This window comes from Vipera ursinii, assembly GCF_947247035.1.
Source record: "Vipera ursinii genome assembly, contig: scaffold_291, whole genome shotgun sequence".
Lineage (NCBI taxonomy): Eukaryota > Metazoa > Chordata > Lepidosauria > Squamata > Viperidae > Vipera > Vipera ursinii.
Genome location: NW_028148419.1, coordinates 1 through 25,183, shown reverse-complemented (window position 1 = coordinate 25,183; position 25,183 = coordinate 1). Strand labels below are relative to the sequence as shown.

The window sequence follows — 25,183 nt, the reverse complement described above, 5'->3', positions numbered from 1 at the left end:
AACTTTTGGTTTAACTCGTTTGAACTTTTGATTTCTTTGCAAATAAATTTGGTTGGGTTTTTCCAGCCTGTTGACTATAAGAAAGAAGGGGTTGTCCCTGACATTCATACAGGGCCAGTCGTAGGCTGGAACAGAACACTGGGCAGGCCATGCCACCTGTCCAGTTAAGCCAAACACACACACACGGTTATCAACTTCCCCTTCCAAGGACAAAAGAGGGACTCTAATTTCACAAATGTTTATTATGGCAATGCAATTCCCCTTGCTTCAAAAAACAATAAAAATTAAAAAAACAAAAACAAAAACCCCACAATGCTCTGACATTGTTCGACAGACAGGCCAGCCGTGGCTCAGACCGATGCACCAACCCCACCCCTCCCACAAGCACTTGAAGAGAAGCCCCCGATGAGACTGCCAGCCTCGTTTGCCGGGACAGAGACTCTTTAATGCTCTATTTTTAAAAACATCCCTTCTGAATGAGCTTCGACACCCCCCCACCACTTCCACCCCGCCCCACCCCCCAAAAAAATGAAGAGTCCCAAATTAAATCAATGCCAGCCAACATTGTGCTGATCACCCCCGCGGATGCCGACCATTGCCGAGCTGGCTCTCCTGCAGAGCTCTTACGAGCCAAATGTGCTCAGACAACCCACCCACCCCCAAACCCACAGGCCAGCCTCACTCGGGGTCTCCCTGCAGGTGGAGGGGCATCTCCCCTCGATCCCTTCCTGGGTGGGGGGCCACCAGGGCGGGAGGGTTAATTCCATTGCCAGGACTCGAACGCAGAATCGCCCTTAACAGGAAGGGACCCTCCCGCAAAAGCCTTTTTTTTTTCCTGGGCACCGCTTCTGCAACAGCAAGCCGGAGGTTGTGGGGGGGGGGACCCTTCCCAGAGCCCACCTGCTCCCGATCTGCCCACCACTCCAAAGGGGAAGGGCTGCCTTCTCCAGGGTGGGTCTTGGGGAGGGGGGAAGGCAGCAGGGGGAAAAAGCCAGGCAAAGATAGAGAGAGAGAGAGAGAAGCAGCCAAAGGCGGTGGCTTCCGGTCACCAAAGCGGCGATGCAGGTGGAGGATGAGATCAAAGCAAAAGCATTTCCTCTGCTGTCCAACGAAGCAGAGGGATGCAGGCCGAGGAGGCGGGCGTCCGCGTGGCTGCAGGACGTCCGTTTCCTTTCCACCTTTGGGCAAGGCAGAGCCACTGGGACCTCTCGGGGGCAGGCTGGGAAAAATGGATCTCTGGGCCCAACGCCCGGAAATTCTTCCTGGCCGTCACGAGTAAGCGAAAGCGCAAGAAAGGCAAGGACAACACGTCCCTGGTGGGATTCAGAGTGATAAAGAAGATGCTCGAAGGTCCAGCTAGCCCAGTCTCCAAGGAGGGCGACGGATGGCTGGACAGATCCCTGTCGCTTTGGTAACCTAGTGGGGCGGATGCAACCCCGGCATTCCTTTATTCTCTCCTGCTTCTCCCCTTCGAAAGGGAAACGGGGGTCGCAAACCAGGGGAAAGAAGCGTTCGTCAGAGTCAGTCCCTGGTTAAAAAAAAATTAAGCATGGTTGTTTTTTTCTTTCTTTCTACCTTTTGAGCTAGCTTTTTTCTTTCTCCAGGAAGTGACACCAAGGGACCGAGATTCCTGTCCCTCCTGAACAAGCGGGGCAAGGGACCACAAAGGCTGGTTGGCATTTTTCTCTTCCCAGGGATTTGCCCCCCCTCCCCTGCATCCAGGAAAGTGTCAGGGGACGCAGACAGCATGCAAAGGCTGCAGAGAAGGAAGGCCTGGTTGTGACAGCTTAGAGGAAAAGGGAAATAATGGGTTAAAAAAAAGGACAAAGGTGGAGAAAGAAAAGCCGAGCCAGGAAATAAACAGCTTCTGTCCTAAAAAGTTCCCAGTCCCCCTTGCCATCGTTCCAAGGTTTCAAAGTCTGACTGGCGCCTTCCTCTGTCTTGCCCAAAACGAGGACCCCCTGCTCCCCTTCAAAATAGGCAAGTTCACCCAAGAAACACAGTTATGAGGGAGGGGAAAAAAGGGAACATTAAATTAAAAATGAAGGAGAGAAACGGGCCCCTTTCCCCACCACCGGTTTCCCTCTGGCGATCCTAAACGATTCCCGCCAGGATCAGGCAAGGCCCCTTAAGGAGGTCCCTTCCTTCAGTGAGGAGACGGTGGCCAAAAATCAAGAGAATTTCCGTTTGTTTTCATTGTGAAGCGCGGAAGCCGAGCCGCCCGCACCTTTTCCGACGAGAAACCGAGCAAGCGTTGAGAACGGAGGCCCCTCCCACCCGCCACGGCCTCTCATGGGCACGGCCAAGGTGCGCCTCTCTCTCCCCCCACAGAGGGGCCGCAACGTCCCCACGCGCGCCACCTCCTCTGCGGGAGGTGATGGAGGGGCAGGGGCGTGGGGGCGTGTGCGCACACGCACCCACGCACGTCTGTTTGGCGCACAGACCCGGTGTGCTCGTTTGGGCGGGTTGCCGCCGCGGAGGCAGTGGCGGTGGCGTCGTTGTCCAAGTTATCGTCTGCGGTTTGACATCTTTCGTTCCAAAGCAGTGCGTCCAGAGACGAGCAGACGGAGCTTCAACCAACCCAGTGGTCCTGCAGCGTGGGGCTCAGCCCATCTCCTTCCAGTGCTTGTAGAACTCCAGCACGTTCTGGATCTCAATGCTGGCGCTGGCCGCTGCTTGGATGGCGGACTGAGGGGAGAGGAGAGGAGAGGAAGGGTTCCAGTGAGCAGGCAGAGGAGGTCCCAGCCTGCAGCTTGGCCGCCCTGAATGCCCTGGAGGTCATGTAGTCCAGCCCCCCTGCCCCAGGCAGGAATCCCCTGCTATTGCTATTGTTAAGTCTTCCTAGTTAGGAGGGCGTTATTGCTTTTTTTGTGCGGGGATTTTTATCCCCAGAGCTGCCTGGAGTCACTGCGAGCAAGCCTGGGTGGCGATGATACATTTTCTTAAAATAAAATCAAATAAAAATAGCTCATCTTTTGTCTTCCAACAAGGCATTCTTCGGAAGCGGAAGCGGCCATGGGGAAGAGCATCATCTTTTGATTTCTTTTTCATATTAAGGAAAGCCTTTGAACTAGCCTTTTCTTTAAAAAAAAAAACTTTCACTCACTGAATGAAGGATAAGAGGAGGAATCTTTGCCTGGCTCCAAGGTTTTCTTCCCGTTAAAAAGTTCCAGGACTTTCGAATCCCATCCCAGAGTTACTATAAGCCACCCATCCACCCGAGGTCAGGTCGTGCGGTCTCTTGACTCCAGCTGGCCCATGAAGTTCGGATGCCAGGTTTTGATTAAAATTAAAAATGAATGGGGGATGTTTCTGGGATCTCCTACACCAAGCCCAGCACTTGAGAACTGTGGAAACTGCACCCCACCCCACTCCACCCCCGGATTAGGGTTTAAAAACAAAGAAGGGGGACAGAGCTGGCTGTTACCTGCATGGGAGCAGAGAGTTTGCTGGGATCCTGGAGCTGGAAGCCGGTGATGACGGTCACCATGCCAGCCGTGTCGTCTTCGCTGCCTCCTTGGGAGGCCGTCAGCTGCTTACAGCTGTCCAGGATCTTATAGAGGTTCCTAGGAAGGGAAAAAGGAAAGACACCAGGTTGGAACGAGGCAGCAGTGGGAGAGCGACACGTCTGTCGGCAAAAGCGTGCCGAGCACAGGCAGTCCTGGACCACGATTGAGCCCAACTCTTTACGTCACGAGGGGCATACGTTTGCTAAGGGAGTTTGCCTCACTTTACGGCTTTTCTGCCCACAGCTGTTAAGGGAATCGTTGCAGCCGTTTAGTAACGGGGCCGTTAAAGTGAAACTGGCTTGGCTCACTGGCTTTGTCAGAAGGTCGCCAAAGGGGATCTGACGTGAGCCCGGGAGACGTTGCGACCGTCGTAAATACGAGCCAGCTGCCAAGGGTCTGAACTGTATTTTTATATGTGCCCTGTTCACCGCCCTGAGTCCTTCAGGAGAAGGGCGGTATACAAATATAATAAATAAATAAACAAACAAACAAACAAACAAACAAACAAACAAACTTTGGTCACGCGACCGTGGGGAACGCTGCAACGGCCATTAAGGGTGAGGAACGGTCCTAAGTCACTTATGCCAGTGCCGTTGTCACTTGGAATGGTCGCTGAATGAACTCTTGTAAGCTGAGGACTACTTGGAGCCTGAATAACGAGAGCTCTTGACTTTGCAGCCATTTGCTTAGCAACTCTTTGAAGTTGCAATGGCAAAAGGCCACTTACAACTGGGACCCAGGGCCGAAGAGACACCCATTTGCACCACTCAGGTGACCCTGAGGACACAGACAAACCTCCAAGTGGCCTCAACAACTCTCTAAAAGGAGGGAAGCGACCAGCTGCCTGAAAGGAGCATAAATCCTTCCATTGTCAAACTCAATTTCATTGAGGGCCGCATCAGCATTGCGGTTGCCCTCAGGGGGCCGGGTGGGTGTGGCCTGAGTGGGTGTGGCCTACTGGGCGGGCGTGGCTAGAGTGCATATGGCCTACTGGGTGGGCGTGGCCAGCTCTACATCGTTTTCATCAAGGGTGCCTATGGGGGCCTGGGCAGGAGTGGGAGAGATCTGAGGGTCTCTGGCAAGAGGAGGGTCTCTGGGCCAGGGCCAAGGCAGTGGGGGCCGTTCCCTCACTCTTTCCAGGATGGCTTCGCGGGCCGCATGAAACCACTTCGCGGGCCGGATCTGGCCCCCGGGCCTTGTGTTTGACATGTCTGCAGTAGAAGCTGAAGAGGCTTTTGGGTGAGAAGCGAAACGTCTTCAAAGAAAGACAAACAACTGGTCATTTGCCTTGAGCCGTTGAGGCCACTTGGAGGTTTATCTGTGTCCTCAGGGTCAGCTGAGTGGTGCAAATGGACGGGGAGCCTTCTTGGAACTGCTGAAAGGACCGTGTTCCACTCCCATTTTGGCACCACTCAAATGACCCTGAAGACACAGATAAACCTCCAAGTGGCCTCAACGACTCTCTAAAAAGAATGTAAATGACCAGCTGTCTGCAAGGAGTGTAAATCCTTCCATTCCCCACCATCCGGTCAGAACTGAAGAAGCTTCTTGGTCTTCAAAGAAAAACAAGAAAGTCCAGTTGCCTCGTGAATAAGCACCTTTGGGACATCGTGTCTTTTTTTCTTTTTTTGCCAATTCTCTTACTGAATTCTTGTGAAGCTACAAGCCTCACCTTCTTAAAGTTGCTGAAGGTGAGAACCACCGTCAGGGACAAATTCTTTCCCCCCCATCCCACTTAAATAAAGCAAGCAAATATTTGGGGTATCTATGCCTGCTCCTTCCTTCCTTCCTTCCTTCCTTCCTTCCTTCCTTCCTTCCTTCCTTCCTTCCTTCCTTCCGTCACGCTCCTCAAGAGTGGAAGGCCGTCACTCCCGAGAGATGCCAGATTGGAAAATGCTTGCTCTCCGGTTTGAAAACAAGGTGCCCTTACATTCCCCCTCCACCCAGCTGCAGAAAACTATCCACATCTGAAAATCTGTTGGATTCTCAGCCTTTTTTTTTTTAAAGGAAGTTGCAAGGAGCTGGATCTCATGCCAATCAGGTTCCGAAGAGCGGAGGCCGAGTCACTAAGATCAGGGAGGTATGGAGTCAAGAAAGATCCAGCTAAGGCAACGGCCTCAAAACTCTACGGCAGACATGTCAAACACAAGGCCCGGGGGCCGGATCCGGCCCGTGGTTTCATGCGGCCCGCGAAGCCATCCTGGAAACAGTGAGGGAACGGCCCCCACTGCCTTGGCCCTGGCCCAGAGACCCTCCTCCTGCCAGAGACCCTCAGATCTGTCCCACTCCTGCCCAGGCCCCCATAGGCACCCTTGATGTGAACCATGTAGAGCTGGCCACACCCACCCAGTAGTCCATATGCACTCTAGCCAGGCCCACCCAGCAGGCCACACCCACCCTGGCCATACCCACCAGGCCCCCTGAGGGCAACCGCAATGCTGATGCGGCCCTCAATGAAATTTAGTTTGACAGCCCTGCTCTACGGTTTGGCGGCCCGATGGGCAGGGGGGAGAAGGGAACGCCCCGCGCAAGTGCAAGTTGAGCCGCGCACGTGCACAGGACTCACGCAGCCCAGTTCCAAACAGGCCACAGCCCAGGGGATGGGGACCCCTGAGCTAAGGGATCAAGCCTTGGTGCTCACCAAGCATCTAAATCTTGTCTCTTCAGTTTATGCCTCTCGAAACTTCTTCCGGCTTCCTTCTGACAGCGAATGTACCTGGAGAGAAGATCACAGGAGAGAATCACAAAATTACCAAGCGGCGACGATGCTGATAGCCGAAGATGCAAATTTATTTTATTTATTTAATAATATTTATATACCGCCCTTCTCCCGAAGGACTCAGGGCGGTGAACAGGGCAAGAATAAAAAAACAAAGTTACAAAAATTAAAAAAGAATTAAATATCTGCCCACTAAAAACAGTAAATACAATATTAAAACCCCAATAAAACAACAATAAAAAACCCCACCAATCCCCCATCAGGCCAGGCCGGCTTGTTCGAATAAGAATGTTTTTAGATCACGACAAAAGGAGCGAAGATCGGGCGCCATCCGGAGCTCAACCGGTAACTGATTCCATAGCTCCGGGGCGCCCACAGAGAAGGATCTCCCCCTGGGGGCCACCAATCGACATTCTCTGATCGGTGGCACCCTGAGAAGGCCCTCTCTGTGGGAATGCACAGGGCGAAGGGAAGTTGATGCCGGCAGCAGGTGTTCCCTAAGGTACAAATGAAGTACAAGTGAAGTGCAAATGAAGTGCAAGCTCTAGCAACGAAGGTCAAGGAGCACAGTGGGGAAAAACAAAATGGGGTAACTGAGGTTAAATATAAGCAAGGACAAAGTAGCTAGATGCAGCAACTGGCCTTAGAATTTGAGGGTGGAAAGCTTTTGGAGAAATATCAGCCCAAAGGATGGTTTTTCTACACATTTTTTAAATTATCAGAGTTAAAACAGCTGCTTCCAGCGTTTGGAATGGGGCTTGTCTTTTTTTTCAAAAACTTGTTCCCATGGCCATTCTCTCCTGCATAGGTAGCCCTTGACCACAACTGAGCCCACCATTTCTGTTGCTAAGCGAGACAGTTAAGTGCATTTTGTCCCACCTTTCTTGCCAGAGTTTGTTAAGTGAATCACCGCAGCCGTTAAGTCAGCCACACGGCTGATTTAAGTGAAATCTGGTTTTTCCCCCACTGACTTTGCTTGACGGAAGGCCACCAAAAGGGGATCACGTGACACCCCCCCCCACAGGACACTGCGACCGTCATAAATATGAGTCAGTTGCTAAGCTTCCGAATTTTGATCACGTGACCCTGGGGATACTGCACTGGTTGTGTGAAAAATGGTCATAAAGTCCCTTTTTTCCCCCAAGGCTGATGTAACTTTGAATGGTTATTAAATCAACTGTTGGAAGTTGAGGACTACCTCAATAGTTAAAGAATATCCCTTAGCAAAAAATCTTCCAATCGATGAAAAATATGGGAAGAATAGAACAGAATAGAATATGAATAGAAAAGAACAGACCAGAATAGAATAGAATTAAGAGAGATTAGAATAGGAAGAATAGAATAGAATAGAATAGAATAGAATAGAATAGAATAGAATAGAATAGAATAGAATAGAATAGAATAGAATAGAATAGAATAGAATAGAATAGAATAGAACAGAACAGAATAGACCAGACTAGAGTAGAATAGAGAATGGGAATATAATTAAATTAATAGAATGGAATGGAATAAGAATGGAATAAGAATGGAATAAGAATGGAATGGAATGGAATGGAATGGAATGGAATGGAATGGAATGGAATGGAATGGAATAGAATAGAATAGAATAGAATAGAATAGAATAGAATAGAATAGAATAGAATAGAATAGAATAGAATAGAATAGAATAGAATAGAACAGAATAGACCAGACTAGAGTAGAATAGAGAATGGGAATATAATTAATAGAATAGAATGGAATGGAATGGAATAGAATAGAACAGAATCTGGAAGGGACCTTGGAGGTCTTGTAGTCCAGCCCCCCACTCAAGCAGGAGAACCTGTATCATCTCAGACAGGTGACTGTCTTGTCTCTTCTTAAAAACCTCCAGTGATGGAGCGCCCACGGTTTCTGAAGGCAATTAGCTTGTTTTAAACTTCTCTTTTTGAGTTTCCTTCCCTGGGAACGTAGTTCACCCAAAATGTTTTAAGTGGGTCTGTAATTTCACATCTGGAATGCTTCCCCCCCCCCCCCACTTCTCCTGATGAATATGTGGAGGAAAAAACAGGGCAAGGACAGGACTACCTACCTGTTTCCCTTTTTAAATTCTGCTTCCAGGTATCGGATGCTGTCACGAGCTCCTGCGTTCTCCTTCTTCAGGAAATCTAAGCCATCAATGACTAAGAGCAGAAAAGGAAGAGCCAAGCATTATTTTGTCACTTCCCCTTTGGCAACAACAGGTCATAAGCCACCCTGCCCACCTCCCCCCTGCAACCGAGAGAGAGAGAGAGAGAGAGAGAGAGAGAGAGAGAGAGAGAGAGAGAGAGAGAGAGAGAGAGAGAGAGAGAGAGAGAGAGAGAGAGAGAGTGAGTGTGAGTGTGGGGCAAAGCTTCCTAAAGGACCCACCCCAATCCACGTCTTAGGAAAGAAAGAACTCTTGGAGCCAGGATTGCCCAAGAAGAAGCTTTTACTAAAACAGGACTATTAGTGCAAATACTAGACAGGATCTGAAACTGTGTTACAGATTGGTACTTTTAAAGTGTCCCTGAGTGAAAACCCCTCCCTTCAGTCCATTTGGCCAGTCCCGGATCAATTAAGGTTCAGGTGTCAAAACCTTCCAAGGGAAGAGGGATCTTCCATGCCTTTAGGACATTCCCTTCCTCCCTTTCAGATGCTAATCGGAGATACAAACCAGATCTCTCCCCCCCTCCCTTTCTTTGTTCTTCTCAGTTCAAAGGTTCTTCCCCTGGTCTTTGATGACCCTCCAGGCAGGCTGAATAAACAACCTTGCATTAAATGGATAAAAGGTAAAGGTAAAGGTTCCCCTGCATGCTAGTCGTTTCCGACTCTAGGGGCCAGTGCTCATCTCCGTTACAAAGCCGAAGAGCCAGCGCTTGTCCGAGGACGTCTCCGTGGTCATGTGGCCGGCATGACTAGACGCCAAAGGCACACGGAATGCTGTTACCTTCCCACCGGAGCGGTCCCTATTTTTCTACTTGCATTTTTACGTGCTTTCGAACTGCTAGGTTGGCAGAAGCTGGGACGAGTAACAGGCGCTCACTCTGTTACGCGGCACTAGGGATTCGACCCGCCAAACTGCCGACCTTCTGATCGACAAGCTCAGCATCCTAACCCACTGAGCCACCGCGTCCCTTTTATTAAATGGATAGAGATGGCCAATTAACATCTTCTCCTGTCCTCCTTGGAGAAATGGCAGAATCCAGTGAGGGTGTAAGATTTTACAACATACATATAGAGATTTATGAATGGGATATAAATGGATTCTGACACTGCCTGTCCTGGCCCAGCATTCCCAGACTCTTTCCTCTCCCCTCCCAGACGGCCATTTTCAGGCCCAGAGAACTTCCCTCGGACAAATCCACTAGGAACGGGCTCAGAGGGATTCCTGCTGCTTCCGCTCCACCACCATTCGGCTTACCTGTCCGTGGGATGATGACAATGAATCTCCCGCTGGCGGCCAGCTGCCTGATGGGGCCGAGATGCTGGCAGAGGGCTTGGGTGTCTGGGACCAGGTACGGGGACATCACGCACTGAGCTTTGGGCTGCTGGAGGCTTCCTTCCAACTGGGACACCTCCAGCTGTTTTGGGGAGGGTGGGAGAAACAGAAGGAAGAAGCTTGAGGGAAGACGCTCCGACGAGAAACGTCACGTCTAAATAGGGGCTGCTTGCAACGCAGCGTTACTGAAGAGACATGGGACCAAGAGGGAAAGATATTCCGGGCCAGCACACACCTCGCCCTTCTTCTCAAGTTGGGATGATCACGATTCCTCGCCCAGAATTAACCAAGTAATGCGAGCAAGGTTGAAACGAAGGGGAGTTGTGGAATATTGCAAATATTTAGTGCAAGGCAAGTGCGTTCTTGGCCTCTCGTTTTGCTAGGTTTTGCGTCTTAAATTTTTTTTCCCCCTTGGGTTTATTAGACTGGTGGACGAGCCACAGCGGCGGCGCAGTGGTTAGAAGGCAGCATTGCGGTCTAACTCTACCCCAAGTCAGGAGTTCAATCCTGATGGGCTCAAGATTGAGAGTCAGCCTTCCGAGGTCGATAAAACAAGGAGGCAGATTGTTTGGGGGGGGGGAGGCAACATGCTGACTCTGTGTAAGAGTGCTGTAAAGTGCTATGGGGAGGGGTATATAAATGCTATTGCTGTTGCTATGAGAGCTGGCTGGGTGTCCTTGTGTGAAGCAGCCGGAGACTCCGAGTGCGAGTTCTGCCTTAAGTTATGAAAGCCATAACTGGGTATTTTGGGGTGAAGCAGCTGGAGGCTTTGAGTTGCCGACTTAGGTATGAAAGCTGGCCGGGTATCTTACGGCGAACGAGGCGAAGACTCTTGAGTCCTGCTCAGACCTGAAATCCAACGGGAGTGTTTGGGCGAAGCAGGTGGAGACTCTTGAGTTTGGCACGAAAGACTTGGTGGCTCAGTGGTCAGAAGGCAGCATGGCGGGCTAACTCTGCCCGAAGCCAGGAGTTCAATCCTGATCGGCTCAAGATTTGAGAGTCAGCTTTCCGAGGTCGATAAAACGAGGAGCCAGATTGTTTGGGGGGCAACGCGCTGACTCTGCAAAACCACCCAGAGGGTGCTGTAAGGCACTGTGGGGTGGTATATAAGTCTAAGTGCTATTGTCATTGAATTGCATTTGCCAGGCTTCGCGAGACGGGACAGCCTTGCAAGTCAAGACAAATCGCATGAATGAAATAAAACGATTGGGCAAGGCAGATTCTTTCCTTGCCCAGGAGGGTGGATCTGATTGAAGCAGGGTCCCAATTCAGACAAGACCCACAGCAAGACCCAACCGGTCCTCCTTCCTCCCCACTCGCCCCCCCCTTGTACCTGCAGCCGAAGCTGAGCCATGTCGCGCATCAGCCTGTTGCGGCGGGCTTCCTCGGCAGCCTAGAGGAAGGGAGACAGGGCACACGGCGTCAGCCTGCTTTTTGAACCATGGCAACTCCGTTTCCCACATGCAGTCTAGCGGTTCCCTCTAGGACAGGGGTAGGCAACCTTGGCTCTTTTATGACTCAACTCCCAGAATTCCTGAGCCAGCCATGATATCAGCACTCCTGCCTTGGGCAAGCGGTTGGACTAGATGACCTTTGAAGTCCCTTCCAGTCCTAGGATTCTACGAGGGGAAGCTTATCACATTCCCCGATTCCCAGAGGTTCATAAGTCATGATTCAGAGCATCATGTGAATGCTCTTTATAGAACAAAGGCCTAGGGGCTGAGTTCCCACAGCCCCCTAAGCCAAACAAGAGCCACACCAGGCCTTGGCAGATGTGGGAAGAGCAGCCACAGCTGGCTAGCTTTCTTAGCCCTTCATTGCTGAAGGGGAACAGTCCCAGGTTTTCTGATTTCTACCGGGGGTAGGCAACCTTGGCTCTTTTATGACTTGCGGACTTTCAACTCCCAGAATTCCTCAGCCAGCCACGCTGAGGGGAAAGGGAGAGGTTTTCAAGCTGAGCCATGCTGGCTCAGGAACTCTGGGAGCTGAAGTCCACAAGTCATGAAGGAGCCATAGTTCCCCCATGCTGGCTCAGGAATTCTGGGACTTGAAGTCCACGAGTCATAAAAGAGCCAAGGTTGGCCTATCCCAGGGGTAGGCAACCTTGGCTCTTTTATGACTTGCAGACTTCAACTCCCAGAATTCCTGAGCCAGCCAACCCGGCCGTCTTCCCTCGCCACCTGAAGCGATAAAAAAGGAAGTGAGGAAGACCATCAAATGGTTGTGACTCGTTACGTGGCAGACGGAGCGCCGGTCGGCTAGTTCTTTGCCTGCCCCACATCAGCACCAACCCCCCCTCCGCCTTTGTTTCCCCTTCTGGGCTCACCATGCGGAACTGCGCCTGAGCTTGCTGCAGCAAACCGTCCTGCTCCGATTGCGCGATGCTGATGAAGATCCCCACTTCGGCGTTGTACTGCAGGATGCTGCCTTGCAAGCGGGTGATGAAGTGGCCAAAGCTTCGAATGCAACAGATGCGAACCACGGACTGTGGGGAGAGGAGAGAGGGAGTCTTTAGAGCAGGAGGAGCAGGGGGGGGGGAGTCAGCCAAGGAGGCGGCTACCAAAGCATCTGTTGTGATTCAGTGTCAGCCTGTGCTCCCAGCAGCTGGGTCTGATGAATCTGAGGAGGAGGAGGGGGGGGGGGTTTAGAGAGCCTTTGGTGTCAAAGGGAGGCTCTGATGTACTGCAGGACTCTCAGCCTGGCCCCTCCAGTCATGTTCCTCACGAGGCTTAGCTGTGTGAGGAGGAGGAGGAGGAGGTGTCGGATTCAGAGGAGTCACAGCTGAATCTGTTCAGAGATGCTAGAAGCAGAAGGTAATCCAGCAGAGCAGAGCAGAGCAGAGCAAATCAATGAGGCAACTCAGTGAGAGGAGGAGAAGGCAGTGAGAAGCCACGCCTTGGGACTGATAAGAAAAGGGGAAGGTGTGGGCGGGGCTGGTTGCTGAAGGCAATCCATTTGGAGACATTCTAAGGCAGACATGTCAAACACAAGGCCCGGGGGCCGGATCCGGCCCGCAAAGTGGTTTCATGTGGCCCGCGAAGCCATCCTGGAAACAGTGAGGGAACGGCCCCACTGCCTAGGCCACAGGTCTGCAGCCCGCGGCTCCAGAGCCGCACGCGGCTCTTTCAGCCGTCTCCTGCGGCTCCCAGTCCTCTGCCATGCGGAGTCCCCCCCCAAAAAAGGGTGGGACTAAAAAAGTTCAACCAAGCAATTCAAATATGCAGGGTAGGTGCATATCTCGCCTTGGCTCCACTCTTCAGTCAAACCCTGTTCTGCGCATGCGCGCATGTATGCACATGCGCACACATTTTTTGCGGCTCCCAGTTTTTCCTTTTGTGAGGGAACTGGTTCCGAGTGGCTCTTTCACTGTTTCAGGTTGCTGACCCCTGGCCTAGGCCCTGGCCCAGAGACCCTCCTTCTGCCAGAGACCCTCAGATCTGTCCCACTCCTGCCCAGGCCCCCATAGGCACCCTTGATGCAAACGATGTAGAGCTGGTCATGCCCACCCAGTAGGCCATACGCACTCTAGCCACGCCCACCCAGTAGGCCACGCCCACCCAGGCCACACCCACCCGGCCCCCTGAGGGCAACCGCAATGCTGATGCGGCCCTCAATGAAATTGAGTTTGACACCCCTGTTCTAAGGGAATCCTAGTCTGTTCTTGTTACTTCTGTTTATTTTGATTCATTTATTCTATTGCTTTTCTGTTTGAACTGTAAATAAATTTGGGTTGGGTTTTTCCAGCCTATTGACTGTAAAAAGGAAAAAGGGTTTGTCCCTGATAAACAAACAGGGCCAGTCGTAGGCTGGAACAGAACAGCAGCTGGGCGTGTGGAAAAGAGATGTATGTATGTATGGATGGATGGATGGATGGGAGTGAGTAACTGGCTCAGCCCAGCCAAACTGCCCACTGCAATTAGCTGGCAGAGGAGCTCTCAAGGCAGGCGAACAAGATCTGCTTTGCAAAGGGAGTCTAATTTGAGAAACACCCGGCCAGGGCTGCCTCCCTCCTATCCTAGCTTCATCAGTTGCCAGCCTGACATTAGCAACGGGAGAGGAGGGGGGGAGGGCAAGATTGCACTATAAGGAAGAAGGGGGGGGGGAATGGAAGCCCAGTGGAGCCTTCGGAGAAGCTTCAGCCAGCTGAAGTCAGCTATTGGCATGGAAGAGCTGGGAAGCGAAAGCCTGTTTCCTAAACCAGGGGTCCCCCAAACCCACCCCCGGTTCCGTGGACTGGCACTGGTCCGTGGCGTGCCAGAAAATGGGCTGCGCAAACAAGCAAAGTCCCATAAAAGAGCCTTGGTGGAGCAGTGGGCTAATGCCTCCTTAAGGAACACCAGCTGCCTGCAATTAGTGCAGGTTCAAGTCCCACCAGGCTCAAGGTTGACTCAGCCTTCCATCCTTCCCAGGTAGGTAAAATGAGGACCCAGATTGTTGGGAGCAATTAAGCTGACTTTGTAATAATGCCGCTTGGGGGGTGTGTGAAAGCCCTAATAAGCAGGCATATACATAGAATGAAGGCTACTGCTAAGCTTGTAAGCCGCCCTGAGTCTTCGGAGAAGGGCGGGATATAAATGGAATTAAAATAAAAATAAAATAAATAAAATCTGTGGGATGCAGGCAGCACACGAAACCGCACCCCTTCTGGCCCATGGAAAAACCTCGCTCTGAGGAACCCGTCCCTGGTGCCCAAAAGGTCTGGGGACCACTGCCTGAAACAATACGCAAACACTTAATTGGGACACACAATGCAAAGTAAAATTTCCTCTTCCCACCAGCCATCCCCCAGGTAACTGGGGGATGGCTGGTGGAAAGAGGAAATTTTACTTTGCATTGTGTGTACGAGCAGTAAAATGAGGAAATAGATTTGTTTTGGGGGGGGGCAATATGCTGCTTGTGTAAACCGCTCAGAGAGGGTGAGATATAAGTCTTAAGCGCTATGGCTCTTGTAGTCCTCAACCCAAACCCAACTTTTAGGGTTTTTGTTTTTTTTTTAAAAAAAAAGAAATCTCCATCACCTCCTCTACTTCGGTAAGGACAGGCCGGTCCTGCTCAAAGTTAAACCTCTTGTGCGCGCCCTTCAAGGGGGGCAGGTTGCGGAGGGCCACGTCTTCTGGCAGGAGCAAGCAGGTACCCAGGTCGGGAAGTTCACAAGCCGACAACATGCTCCTCACGTCGTTGGAGAGGAACAACGCTGCAGCACGGGGAGGAAGAAAGGAGACGGTCACCAAGAGAGCTGAGAAGGGGAGGAAAACCCTGAAGCCCCTCCAGGGCCGTTTCTAATTCTGAATTTGAATCGTTACGTTCTTGTTTTTTTAACTGTTTTATCATAATGCTTCTATGCAGACGGTCCTCCACTTACGACAGCTCATCTAGTGACCGTTCAAAGTTACAACGGCACCGGAAAAAGGGACTTGTGACCGTTTTCCACACTTAACGACCCTTGCAGCATGCCCAGGGTCACAAAATCAACATTTGGACACTCGGCAAACATATTTAGGACGGCCGCAGTGTCCCGGGGTCACACGATTTCCCTTTTTCGGCCTTCTGACAAGCAAAGTCAACGGGGAAGGCGGATTCGCTTAACAACCGGGTTACTAAATTAGCAGCTGCAGCGATTTGCTTAGCAACCGGGGCAAGGAAGGTCGTAAAGTGGGGCAAAATCCACTTAATACCTGTCTCGCTTTAGCAACGTACATTTTAGGGACAACTGTGGTCGTCAGGAGAGCTTTTTTAATGTCCACCTGCACAGCGTCCAGAGACTGTGAGGGGAGGGGCGGGGAGGGTGGGGGTAAAGGACTGACGAAGCCGCCTCTGACCACCTTTCAGACAACTATGGCCTGGATGTCTGAGCCTCTCCACAGACACGAGGGGAAGGCGGGATCCTTCTGACCAGCCTCTTGCTCCCAGGCACGTTTTAAAAACATTTAACTGCCCAGTGTGCTCGGAGGAAAAGCTGCAGGGAGTTGACGCCACGAAACTTTCCTGCTCGTGCGAATGAGCAAGTTTGGAGAACTGGGCCATCACCGTCAAAGGGAAGCGTAGGCAAATAGTGAGCGCTGAACCACGCAGGCAACGCGTGTTCGGGGGGGGGGGGGAAATAACAAAGAAAGAGAGAAAAGACAATTTCTGCAAAGCGTACCTGAATCTTGCAGGTCTCCCGCTGTAGGAAGCAGGTTCAAGAGGACCGACAGTCGATTCCATAAACTCTGGGAACTCTACGAGGAGAGAAGGGTGGGAAATAAGCAGAAAGTGTGTGGGGTGGGTGGGGGTGTTTTGGCTGAAAACCACAAATTTATTTATTTATTTATTTATTTTATTACATTTATATACCGCCCTTTCCCGGAGGACTCAGGGCGGTTTACAGGGTAATTAAAAACCAAAAATACAAAAGTTAAAAACCAAGTTTAAAAAAGATTAAATTTATCCCTGTATAAATAAAACCCCAATTAAAATAAATTAATCCTCAGCCTGGGCCAGAGAGCGGAATGAACGGAAGTCGGGGGCAGTCCTCAGCTCCACTGGCAGCTGGTTCCAAAGGGCAGGCGCCCCCACTGAGAAGGCCCTATCCCTGGGTGTTACCCGCCGGCAATCTCTCACCGGCGGCACCCTGAGAAGACCCTCCCTGTGGGAGCGCACTGGACAAAGGGAACTTGATGCCTTTTTTCAGCACAGCGGTCGCAAGACACGGTTGCCTGACTCTGTGTTTGTGTGTGTGTGTGTGTGTGTGTGTGTGTGTGTGTGTGCGCGCGCGTGTGCGTGTGTGCCGTGTTGCCAAGCACCCCAGATTTGGTCACACGGCGGCCTGCAGACCTTACAACAAAAGGCACCCGATTCTCCTGCGGGATGCGTCCGAAGGCAGGCCAGCACATCCAACCGTGCGAATGTGCAGATCGGCACTGCAAAGCTGCTTTTTAGCGTGCTTCGTGACCCTTTGCCACCAAGCCAAGTTCATTCCTGATTTGGGGGTGGGGGGGGGAGACGATCCCTGTGAATCGACCCAGCGTTAGAGCCCAAGGGGGCAGGAAGAGAGGAGAAGGAGGAGACGGGGGGCCGAGAGCTACTTGCTCACCTGCGCGCACATGATGATGAGGTCAGTGTTCGTCCTCAGCCAGTCCAGGAAGACCTTGACCGTCGGCAGCAAGCCTTCTCCGCCGAGGATTTCCAGCTTCTCCTGGAGAGAACGCTCATTCCGGCAGGATCTGCTGCTGGAGATGCTGTCCTCCGACTCGGAAACGTCGTCTTGGACCAAGGAAACAGACCGTTAAAACTCAGGAAACCGGAGGACGAGCAAGGGGCAAAAGACGGACAGCTCCCTTCGACGGCAATTAGTGTGGCCAAGGGATTATTAGGATTACATAACCCAAACACAGGTAGTCCTCGACTCACGACCGTAAGTGAGCCCAACATTTCTGGGGCTAAGTGAGACGTTTGTTCTGCGAGTTTTGCCCCCATTTTACCACTTTGTTTTGCCAGCCGTTAAGCGAATCGCTGCGGTTGTTAAGTTAGCAACACGCTAACATCGGACGTTCTTGCTTTGACAAAAGAGGAAGAAGCAGCTGTTTTATATTTCTACTTGTGCATCACTTTTAGAGTTAAAAGTTAGATGAAGATGGGAGGGGGAAGGAAGAATATGGAGGATTAGTTGGACATAATAACATAGCAGCGGGAGCATTTTCAAGGTTGAATGTAATAAGAGGAATAAGAAAGAACTGGGGGTTAAGCTAGCTAAGGAGGGAGAACCTAGCCTTCAAACTAATTGGAGAATGTGATTTATGACAGCAACAAAAGGAGGGAACTATGTTTTAATATTACTGCGCTTAGGGGAGGAGAATCCAGATTCCGGCTTTAACCAAGCATTGCCGATGTTATATTGCTCTAATAAAGACTTTTAAGGTAAACAATGCCTCAGATTCTTTGAAGAGTTCATCGTGGGAAGCTTGACACACGGTTGTTAAAGTGAACCTGGTTCCCCCGTTGATTTTGCTTGACAGAAGGTCGCAAAAGGGGATCACGTGATTCCCCACCACCACCAAGGTACTGCAACCATCATAAATGCGAGTCAATTGCCAAGCGTTTGAACTTTGCTCACACGACCGGCGGGGACGTTGCAATGGACGTTAAGTCTGAAAAACGGTCCTAAGTCACTTTTTGCAGTGCCGTTGTCACTTTGAACGGTCACCAAATGAGCTGTTGTAAGTCGAGGACTACCTCTATCTAGAGCAGACATGTCAAACACAAAGCCCGGGGGCCGGATCCGGCCCGCAAAGTGGTTTCATGTGGCCCGCGAAGCCATCCTGGAAACCGTAAGGGAACAGCCCCCACTGCCTTGGCCCTGGCCCAGAGACCCTCCTTCTGCCAGAGACCCTCAGATCTGTCCCACTCCTGCCCAGGCCCCCATAGGCACCCTTGATGCGAACGATGCAGAGCTGGCCACGCCCACCCAGTAGGCCATATGCACTCTAGCCACGCCCACCCAGTAGGCCACACCCACCCAGGCCACACCCACCCGGCACCTTGAGGGCAACCGCAATGTTGATGCGGCCCTCAATGAAATTGAGTTTGACACCCCTGATCTAGAGGGAACACACCTGACCGAAACCATTTTAACGCCACCGTGAGCCAAAGACTTCGGTTCGTTTTTCTCTGGAGCGTCTCCCCCACAACTTGGGAGACATGCAGGGAAACCACCAGGTGAGCATCAAAATCACATCTAAATCGGTTTTTTAAATCAACGCTGTCTCTGCCCCGGACCTCAGCCTGAGTTTTACCACCAACCAGGAAGCTCTCCTGCAAAGGCCCTCCGGCCATTTTCAGCTCAAGAGGAAGTTTACTCTTGATTCGTAACTGCTTGGGGTCTTCCCCCACTTCCAGAAGCAAGAGATGCCATGGGGTACACACACACACACCCCTTCCCCCAAAGCATTACACAGTTTATGCACGCAGTATTATCACTTAGCTCTCGCTCTCTCCCTCTGGACCGAAGGCTCCAACTAAATAATCCCAGCCAAGGCCACGTCCAGCATAAAATGGGTTGCATGCACTCTGCCACACACAAGTAGCCCTCGACTTGCAAGCACAAATGAGCCCCAGTTTTGTTGTGCTTGAGTGAGACATTTGTTAAGTGCAATCTGGCTCCATTTTAGCAACTTTCTTGCCAGTTAAACGAATCACTGCAGTTGTTAAGTTAGTAACATGGTGGTGAACTGAATCTGCTTTTCCCGTCGGCTCGGCTGACGGGAAGGTCGCCAAAGGGGACCCCGTGGCCCTGGGACACAGCGACCGTCGTAAGCACATTGATTTGTGCTTCTTAGATTGTAAGCCACCCTGAGTCTTCGGAGAAGGGCAGGATATAAATGGGATTTTTTTTAAAAAATACCAGCCAGTTCCCAAGCATTTGAATTCTGAGCACGTGGCCACGGGGGAGGCTGCCGTGGTTGTTAAGGGTGAAAAGCAGCCCAAAGCCACTTGTTTTCAGAGTGCCGTTCGCAACTTCGAACAAATTGTTCCAAGTCGAGGACTACCTGTGCATGGACATCCACCCGTTTGCAGGTATCTCAAGTAGGGACTTGTGCCCAGCATCAACAGCCAGTTTTATCATGGGCCTGTATGGGGAATATTCGGCCCGAGGGGCAGATTCCTGCCCCATTAAGTAAATCCTGCTTCCCCTTCCCCCACCGGCACCTCTTTGCAGCTCACCTGGCTCAGGTGCAGCGGAGCGCTCCACGTCCCCGTTCACGCAAGGCTTGCCATCTCCCGCTGCTTCCTTCGGGGCGGGCGGCCCACAGCCCGGTTTGAGGAGGACGTTGCTGAAGGTGGGGGCCAGCCGGAAGCACCGCTTGGTCTGGAAGAGCTGTGTGGACATGGCCTGCAGGTTGCTGGCGATGCTGGCCTCGCTGCCGCCCAAGGAGCCTGGCCCGTTGGCCACGGGCTCCGGAGGGTCCGTCTTGGCAAGGCCAGGGCCCTTTGGCTCCGACGGCCGATCCCCTTCGCCTGCCACAAAGTCCGGGGCTCCCTTGGTCCCGTTCTTGACCCCCCCAGGCCGGCCGTCCCCTTCAGCCTCGGCCGCCACCGCCGCCACCTCCTCCTCCTCCTCCATGTCCTCCAGATCCGAACGGGACTCCTGGCTGTTCATGTCGGAGTCGGTCTCTATGTCAAAAGCCGCCTCGGCCTCCTCGTCGCTCTTCTCGGAGCCGGTGTCCGAGGCGCCGCTCGCCTTGGTGGACTCCGGGCTGGAATCCGAATCGAAGCCCTCGCTCAGATCGCTCTCGTCCAGCTTCTGGGCCCGGCGGCGACGGCGCAGACAGGAGAGGCGTGAGTACTTCTTGCCCTTCGGGCTGTCATTCAGCTGGGGCTCCCCCGTGGGGGCTCGGTGGACAGCTGCGTCGGCCTCCGCTTCTCTCTCGACGGAGTTCGCCGACTCCCGGACCTCGGGGTCCTCTGCAAGGACGGCCAAGCACAGGTGTGGCTGACAACCCCCGAGCCACACACACATACACACCGCACAATCTGAGCCAGCAATCGTTCTGGCAGAAAGGACGTGCGGTGGATCCCGTTGGTCAAGGAATCCAGCCGGCGAGGTCCAGGGGCAAGAGCCTTTTCTGCTGTGGTGCCCACCCTCTGGAACGTCGTACCTCTCTCGAGGGGAGACCCACCCCGCCCTCTTGGCCTTCCGAAAGGGAAACTGATCAAGGAGAGACGCAGCCTAGAACCGTGGTGGCGAACCTATGGCACGCGTGCCACAGGTGGCATGCAGAGCCCTCTCTGTGGGCATGCGCGCCTTCGCCCCAGTCCTAGGCCTTCAGCTGGCTTTTATAAAACCTTTTCGCTTTAGGCCTCTGCCGTGTGCAAAAAAAAAAAAAAAAAGAAGGTTCAATCAATCAATCAATTTCAACTTCTCGCGGGGCAAAAAAAGTTCTTGCAAAGTTGGAATTGATGGATTGAACTTTTTGGTCCCACCCAGTCTGCCGTTACCACTGAGGCCACGCCCACCCTATGGGCCACACCCACCCGGCCCCCGATGATACATAAGTGGGTTTTGGGTTGCAGTTTGGGCACTCGGTCTCTAAAAGGTTCGCCATCGCTGGCCTAGAACTAAGGATAAGTGACGTAACGCCTCCAGAAGTTGTGGGTGCTCCCCCACTAGGGTTTTTTTTTTAAAGAAGAGACTGGATATGGGGCCATTTGTCTGAAATGGTCCGAGGGACTCCTGCTTGAGTAAGGGCCGCCCCCTTACTTAGAGGACTCTACTCTTAAATCTGTCTCTTTCGAACAGCCATTGCCTTTCCGTGCAGCCAAGCTCATAGAACTGTCAATCGAGAAGTAAAGTTAGGGTTCCCAGTTCGGCCAGAAACCAGGAGACTGCGAGTTCTAGTCCCGCTTTAAGTAGGAAAGCCAGCTGGCTGACCTTGGGCCAATCCTCAGGCGACGGTGAGTTCTAGCCTCACCTTAAGGCACCAAAGCTGGCTGGGTGACTTTGGCTTAACCACCAGGAGACAAGAAAGTTCTAGTTCTGCCTTAGCCATGAAAGCTGGCTTGGTGGCTTTGGGCCCAGGGGTAGGCAACCTCTTAGCCCAGGGGTAGGCAACCTTGGCTCTTTTATGACTCGTGGACTTCAACTCCCAGAATTCCTGAGTCAGCTGACTCAGGAATTCTGGGAGTTGAAGTCCACGAGTCATAAAAGAGCCGAGGTTGCCTACCCCTGTCTTAGCCCAACCACGCAGGGTTGGCTGCTGTGAGGAAAATAGAAGGAAGGAGTATTAAGACACGTTCACTGACTTGAGGGGTTTATAAATAATAATAATAAAGGTGGGATATAATTAAAATAAAGAGGCTGCCTTAAGCACTCAGAAACACCACCTGTTAGTCAACGAGGCAATATGTTGGTCCTCCACGCGTCACTCTTAAGAGATGGGGGGGTCAAAGGGGAGGGTCTGACCCTCAGCTGCTTCGGCCCCAGGACCAGGGGCTGATCCTGCCCAAAAGAGCAGCTTTCCGGGGAAGACGTGTGCTTACCGCTGCCGTCGTTCTGGAAGGCTGGAACTGGGTTCTCTCCTTCTTCCAGTTCGGCCTGGAGGCGGATGTTGACATGGTTAATCAGGTGTGAGAAGAGAGCCAGGGTGAAGGCAATGGCTGCGCTGTACTGTTTGGAGCCTGCAGAGGAAATGAGAACCAGCCACGGTTGACACCCTGATTCAGAAAAGACAATAACCGTGTTCGAAGAGCACACACTGCCCAAACTAAATAATAATAATAACAATCCGCATTCTGCTTTAACATTTATTTATTTATACAATTTATTCCCACCCACCCCTTTCCATCTTACCATACAGTAACTCTGGGCAGCTTACAGTTGTGTATAAGCTAAAATATAAAAAGTTCAAAAAACAAAGGAACATCAAAAACCAATTAACACGCAATGATTATCAAGCAACTGGTGCCCGCGTCAGCTAAAGTAACCACAGCGGAAAGACATTTATTGTCCTCAGGTTAAGGAATGAATGCACAGAGTCGTTTACCAATTTTCAAAATACATTCCAAAAAAGGGAAGGTAGAGCAATAGGTTTCTACATAGATCGGATGTAAGTTTAAGGACCGAATTCATCTTATATTGATATTACTTTGGTCTTCTTTCTTTTGCTGGACTTTTTTTGGATTGTTGTTTTTTTTCCTTGAAAATGTTTTGCTTCTCCTCCAAGAAGCTTCTTCGGTTTTGACTGAAGCCAAGTCAGAATGGAAGAAGCTTCTTGGAGGAGAAGCGAAATGTTTCAAGGAAAGAAAAAAAACAACCCAGGAAATTCCATTGGCATTTTGGAAAAGCATTTGGGACACAACCATGATCTGGATGATTGAGCACCTCCACAGACAAGAGTCTACTTCTTATGTTGCTGCACTGGCCACTTTTAGCAATACAGGCAGTCCCTGACCCGCGACCACAACTGAGCGCAAAATTTCTGTTGTTAAATGAGACATCGGTTAAGTGAATTCTGCTCCATTTCACCACCTTTCTTGCCACGTTGGTTAAAGTGGATCACTTCAATTGTTAATTCCTCAACAGGGTCATTAAGAGAATCTGATTTTCACCACTGACTTTGCTTGGCAGAAGGTTGCAACAGGGGAACCAAAAGACCCCCGGGACGCTGCGACCGTCGTAAATACGAATCGGTTGCCAAGCATCCACATTTTGGTCGTGCAACCACGGGGATGCTGCAATGGTCTTAGGTTTGAAAAACGGTTGTCACTTTTTTTGCCGCCGTTGTAACTTTGATGGGACACTAAACCAACTGCTGTCAAGTTGAGGACTACCTGTCAGGTGGAGGTCAGGAGAGACCCCTGCCACAAGCAGGCCTCCAGGGAAACTCACCACATCTAAGGGGGTAGAAGGAAACATTCCTTATAGGTAAAGGTTCCCCCGCACATGCGTGCTAGTCGTTTCCGACTCTAGGGGCCGGTGTTCATCTCCGTCTCAAAGCCGAAGAGCCAGGGCTTGTCCGAGGACGTCTCCGTGGTCATGTGGCCGGCATGACTAGACGCCAAAGGCGCACGGAACGCTGTTACCTTCCCACCGTAGCGGTCCCTATTTTTCTACTTGCATTTTTACGTGCTTTCGAACTGCTAGGTTGGCAGAAGCTGGGACGAGTAACAGGCGCTCACTCTGCTACGTGGCACTCGGGATTCGACCCGCCAAACTGCCGACCTTCTGATCAGCGTCCTAACCCACTGAGCCACCGCATCCCCAAACCCCTGGTCCATGGAACGGCACTGGGCTGCGGCATGCCAGAAACCTATCCACGCAAACAAGCGAAGCCCAATCTGTAGGATGCAGGCAGCACGAGAAACCACAGAAAAGTCCATCTCCACGGAACCGGTCCCTGGTGCCCAAAAGGTTTGTGTGTGTGTGTGTGTGTGTGTGTGTGTGTGTGTGTGTGTGTGTGTACGCACGCGCTGCTTTCTAGTAACCCAGAATATAGTTAATCCGGAAGCCGGTGCCTCCTGGCTCGGAGCCTGCGAGCTGTGCCAATCACCTGCCCTCCTGAGGCTGTGAACGCTCATCAGGCAGATGACAATCATGCGGAAGATGAGCAGGTCCGGCAGGAAGGAGCAGCTGCTCTCCCACTCCTCCTCCTCCTCCGTGGTGGAGCTGGTGTGGGGTGAGGAGGGCAGGTAGAAAAGGCAGAGGTTGAATTCCTCCAAGACGGACTGGCAGAGGGAGGTCAGCTCCGAGTCGGCAGAACTGAGAAGAGAGAGAGAGAGAGAAAAGGCCGCTGCAACCAGGAGGCAGCCACAATTGGGTAGGAAACTCAGCTTGGGAAACCAGGGGAAGGAAGTGTGGGGACCTCAACAGGGTCCTCATGGCAAAACTGCAACGGGACTCCATCTGAACGAGATGGAGAGAGAGAGACAGGGACAGAGAGAGACAGACACACACACACACACACACACACACACACACAGACAGGCAGACAGAGACACACAGAGAGAGACACACACAGAGAGACAGACACAGAAAGAGACACACAGAGACAGACACACACAGAGAGAGACAGAGACACACACACACACAGAGAGAGAGAGAGGCAGACAGAGACACACACAGAGACAGACAGACACAGAAAGAGACACACAGAAACAGACACACAGAGACAGAGACAAAGACACACACAGAGAGACAGAGAGAGACAGACACAGAGACAGACACACACACACACACACAGGCAGAGACAGAGAGAGACACACACAGAGACAGAGACAGAAAGAGACAGAGACACACAGAGACAGAGAGACAGTGAGACAGAGAGAGACAGACAGAGAGAGTTCAACTGCAAGATCACAGACCCAAGAAAGAAAAAAAGAGGGCCACTCAGAGAAGCCAAACAACTGAAGGTAGCGAAGAACACCAAACAGACTCTAGCAGGGCAGCTGTTACGCCACGCAGGGAACCGTAGTCTCCTTCGGAGTAGACCAGCCCTGGTTCTCCCGCCAAGGAAGGCCAGGATGGAAACCTTCCTTATTAAATATCGAGTGTTTGCGGCATCGGGAGGTTTCACGGGGGAGACTCTTACCTGCTCTTCGGCTGAAAGAGGCTCTGTAAATACATGAAGCTCACCAGCAGCCTTTTAACGTCTTTGCACCTGCCAAAGTTGAGAAGGGTGGGAAGAAGGAAAAAGAGGGAGCGCTCAGCAGGCTTTGAGACACGTCAGGCAGACTTTGCGAATTTTCCCCCCCTCCTTTTAATTGCTTTTGGCAAGGGGAAAAAAAAAACCAAACTACCAAGCTCAGAGAACTCCTCCTCGTCCTCCCGCTGATAATGTTAGCTACTCTGGTAACGAAAAGTCCAGGACTACCTGAATTCTGCCCTTCTCTCTCTCTCTCTCTCTCTCTCTCACACACACACACACACACGACTCCTCCTTCCGCTGATAATGTTAGCTAGTTTGGTAACGAAATGTCCAGGACTAC

General features: G+C 51.7%; 1 protein-coding gene across 3 annotated transcripts; it reads right to left on the bottom strand.

Moving 5' to 3' along the window:
* Nucleotides 1-222: 222 nt before the first annotated feature.
* LOC310650530 (nonsense-mediated mRNA decay factor SMG5-like) lies at nt 223-24,944 on the bottom strand. Of its 3 annotated transcripts, XM_083380092.1 has the most exons (14): nt 24,787-24,932; nt 23,749-23,957; nt 21,740-21,877; nt 19,424-20,164; nt 16,797-16,966; nt 15,867-15,942; nt 14,743-14,918; nt 12,051-12,209; nt 11,058-11,117; nt 9,647-9,806; nt 8,297-8,387; nt 6,151-6,225; nt 3,428-3,566; nt 223-2,688 (listed from the first exon to the last, which is right to left on the bottom strand). In XM_083380092.1, exons 1-14 carry the CDS (start codon nt 24,819-24,821, stop codon nt 2,605-2,607), a joined length of 2,313 nt encoding a protein of 770 aa, XP_083236218.1. In that variant the 5' UTR covers nt 24,822-24,932; the 3' UTR covers nt 223-2,604. The 3 variants fall into 3 exon arrangements, with proteins under 3 accessions (XP_083236218.1, XP_083236219.1, XP_083236220.1); XM_083380093.1 differs by lacking the exons at nt 23,749-23,957; nt 24,787-24,932 and adding an exon at nt 22,050-22,432; XM_083380094.1 differs by lacking the exons at nt 223-2,688; nt 3,428-3,566; nt 6,151-6,225; nt 8,297-8,387 and adding an exon at nt 8,611-8,969 and having other exon boundaries at nt 9,632-9,806; nt 24,787-24,944.
* Nucleotides 24,945-25,183: the final 239 nt, after the last annotated feature.

What these genes read in the sequence shown, in the direction of transcription:
- LOC310650530 (XM_083380092.1), bottom strand. Translation starts at nt 24,821, where the DNA reads ATGTATTTACAGAGCCTCTTTCAGCCGAAGAGCAG. An exon ending in CTCTTTCAGCCGAAGAGCAG is followed by an intron (nt 23,958 to 24,786) that starts GTAAGAGTCTCC and finishes CTCTCTTCTCAG; the next exon opens with TTCTGCCGACTCGGAGCTGA. An exon ending in GAATTTAAAAAGGGAAACAG is followed by an intron (nt 6,226 to 8,296) that starts GTAGGTAGTCCT and finishes TCTTCTCTCCAG; the next exon opens with GTACATTCGCTGTCAGAAGG.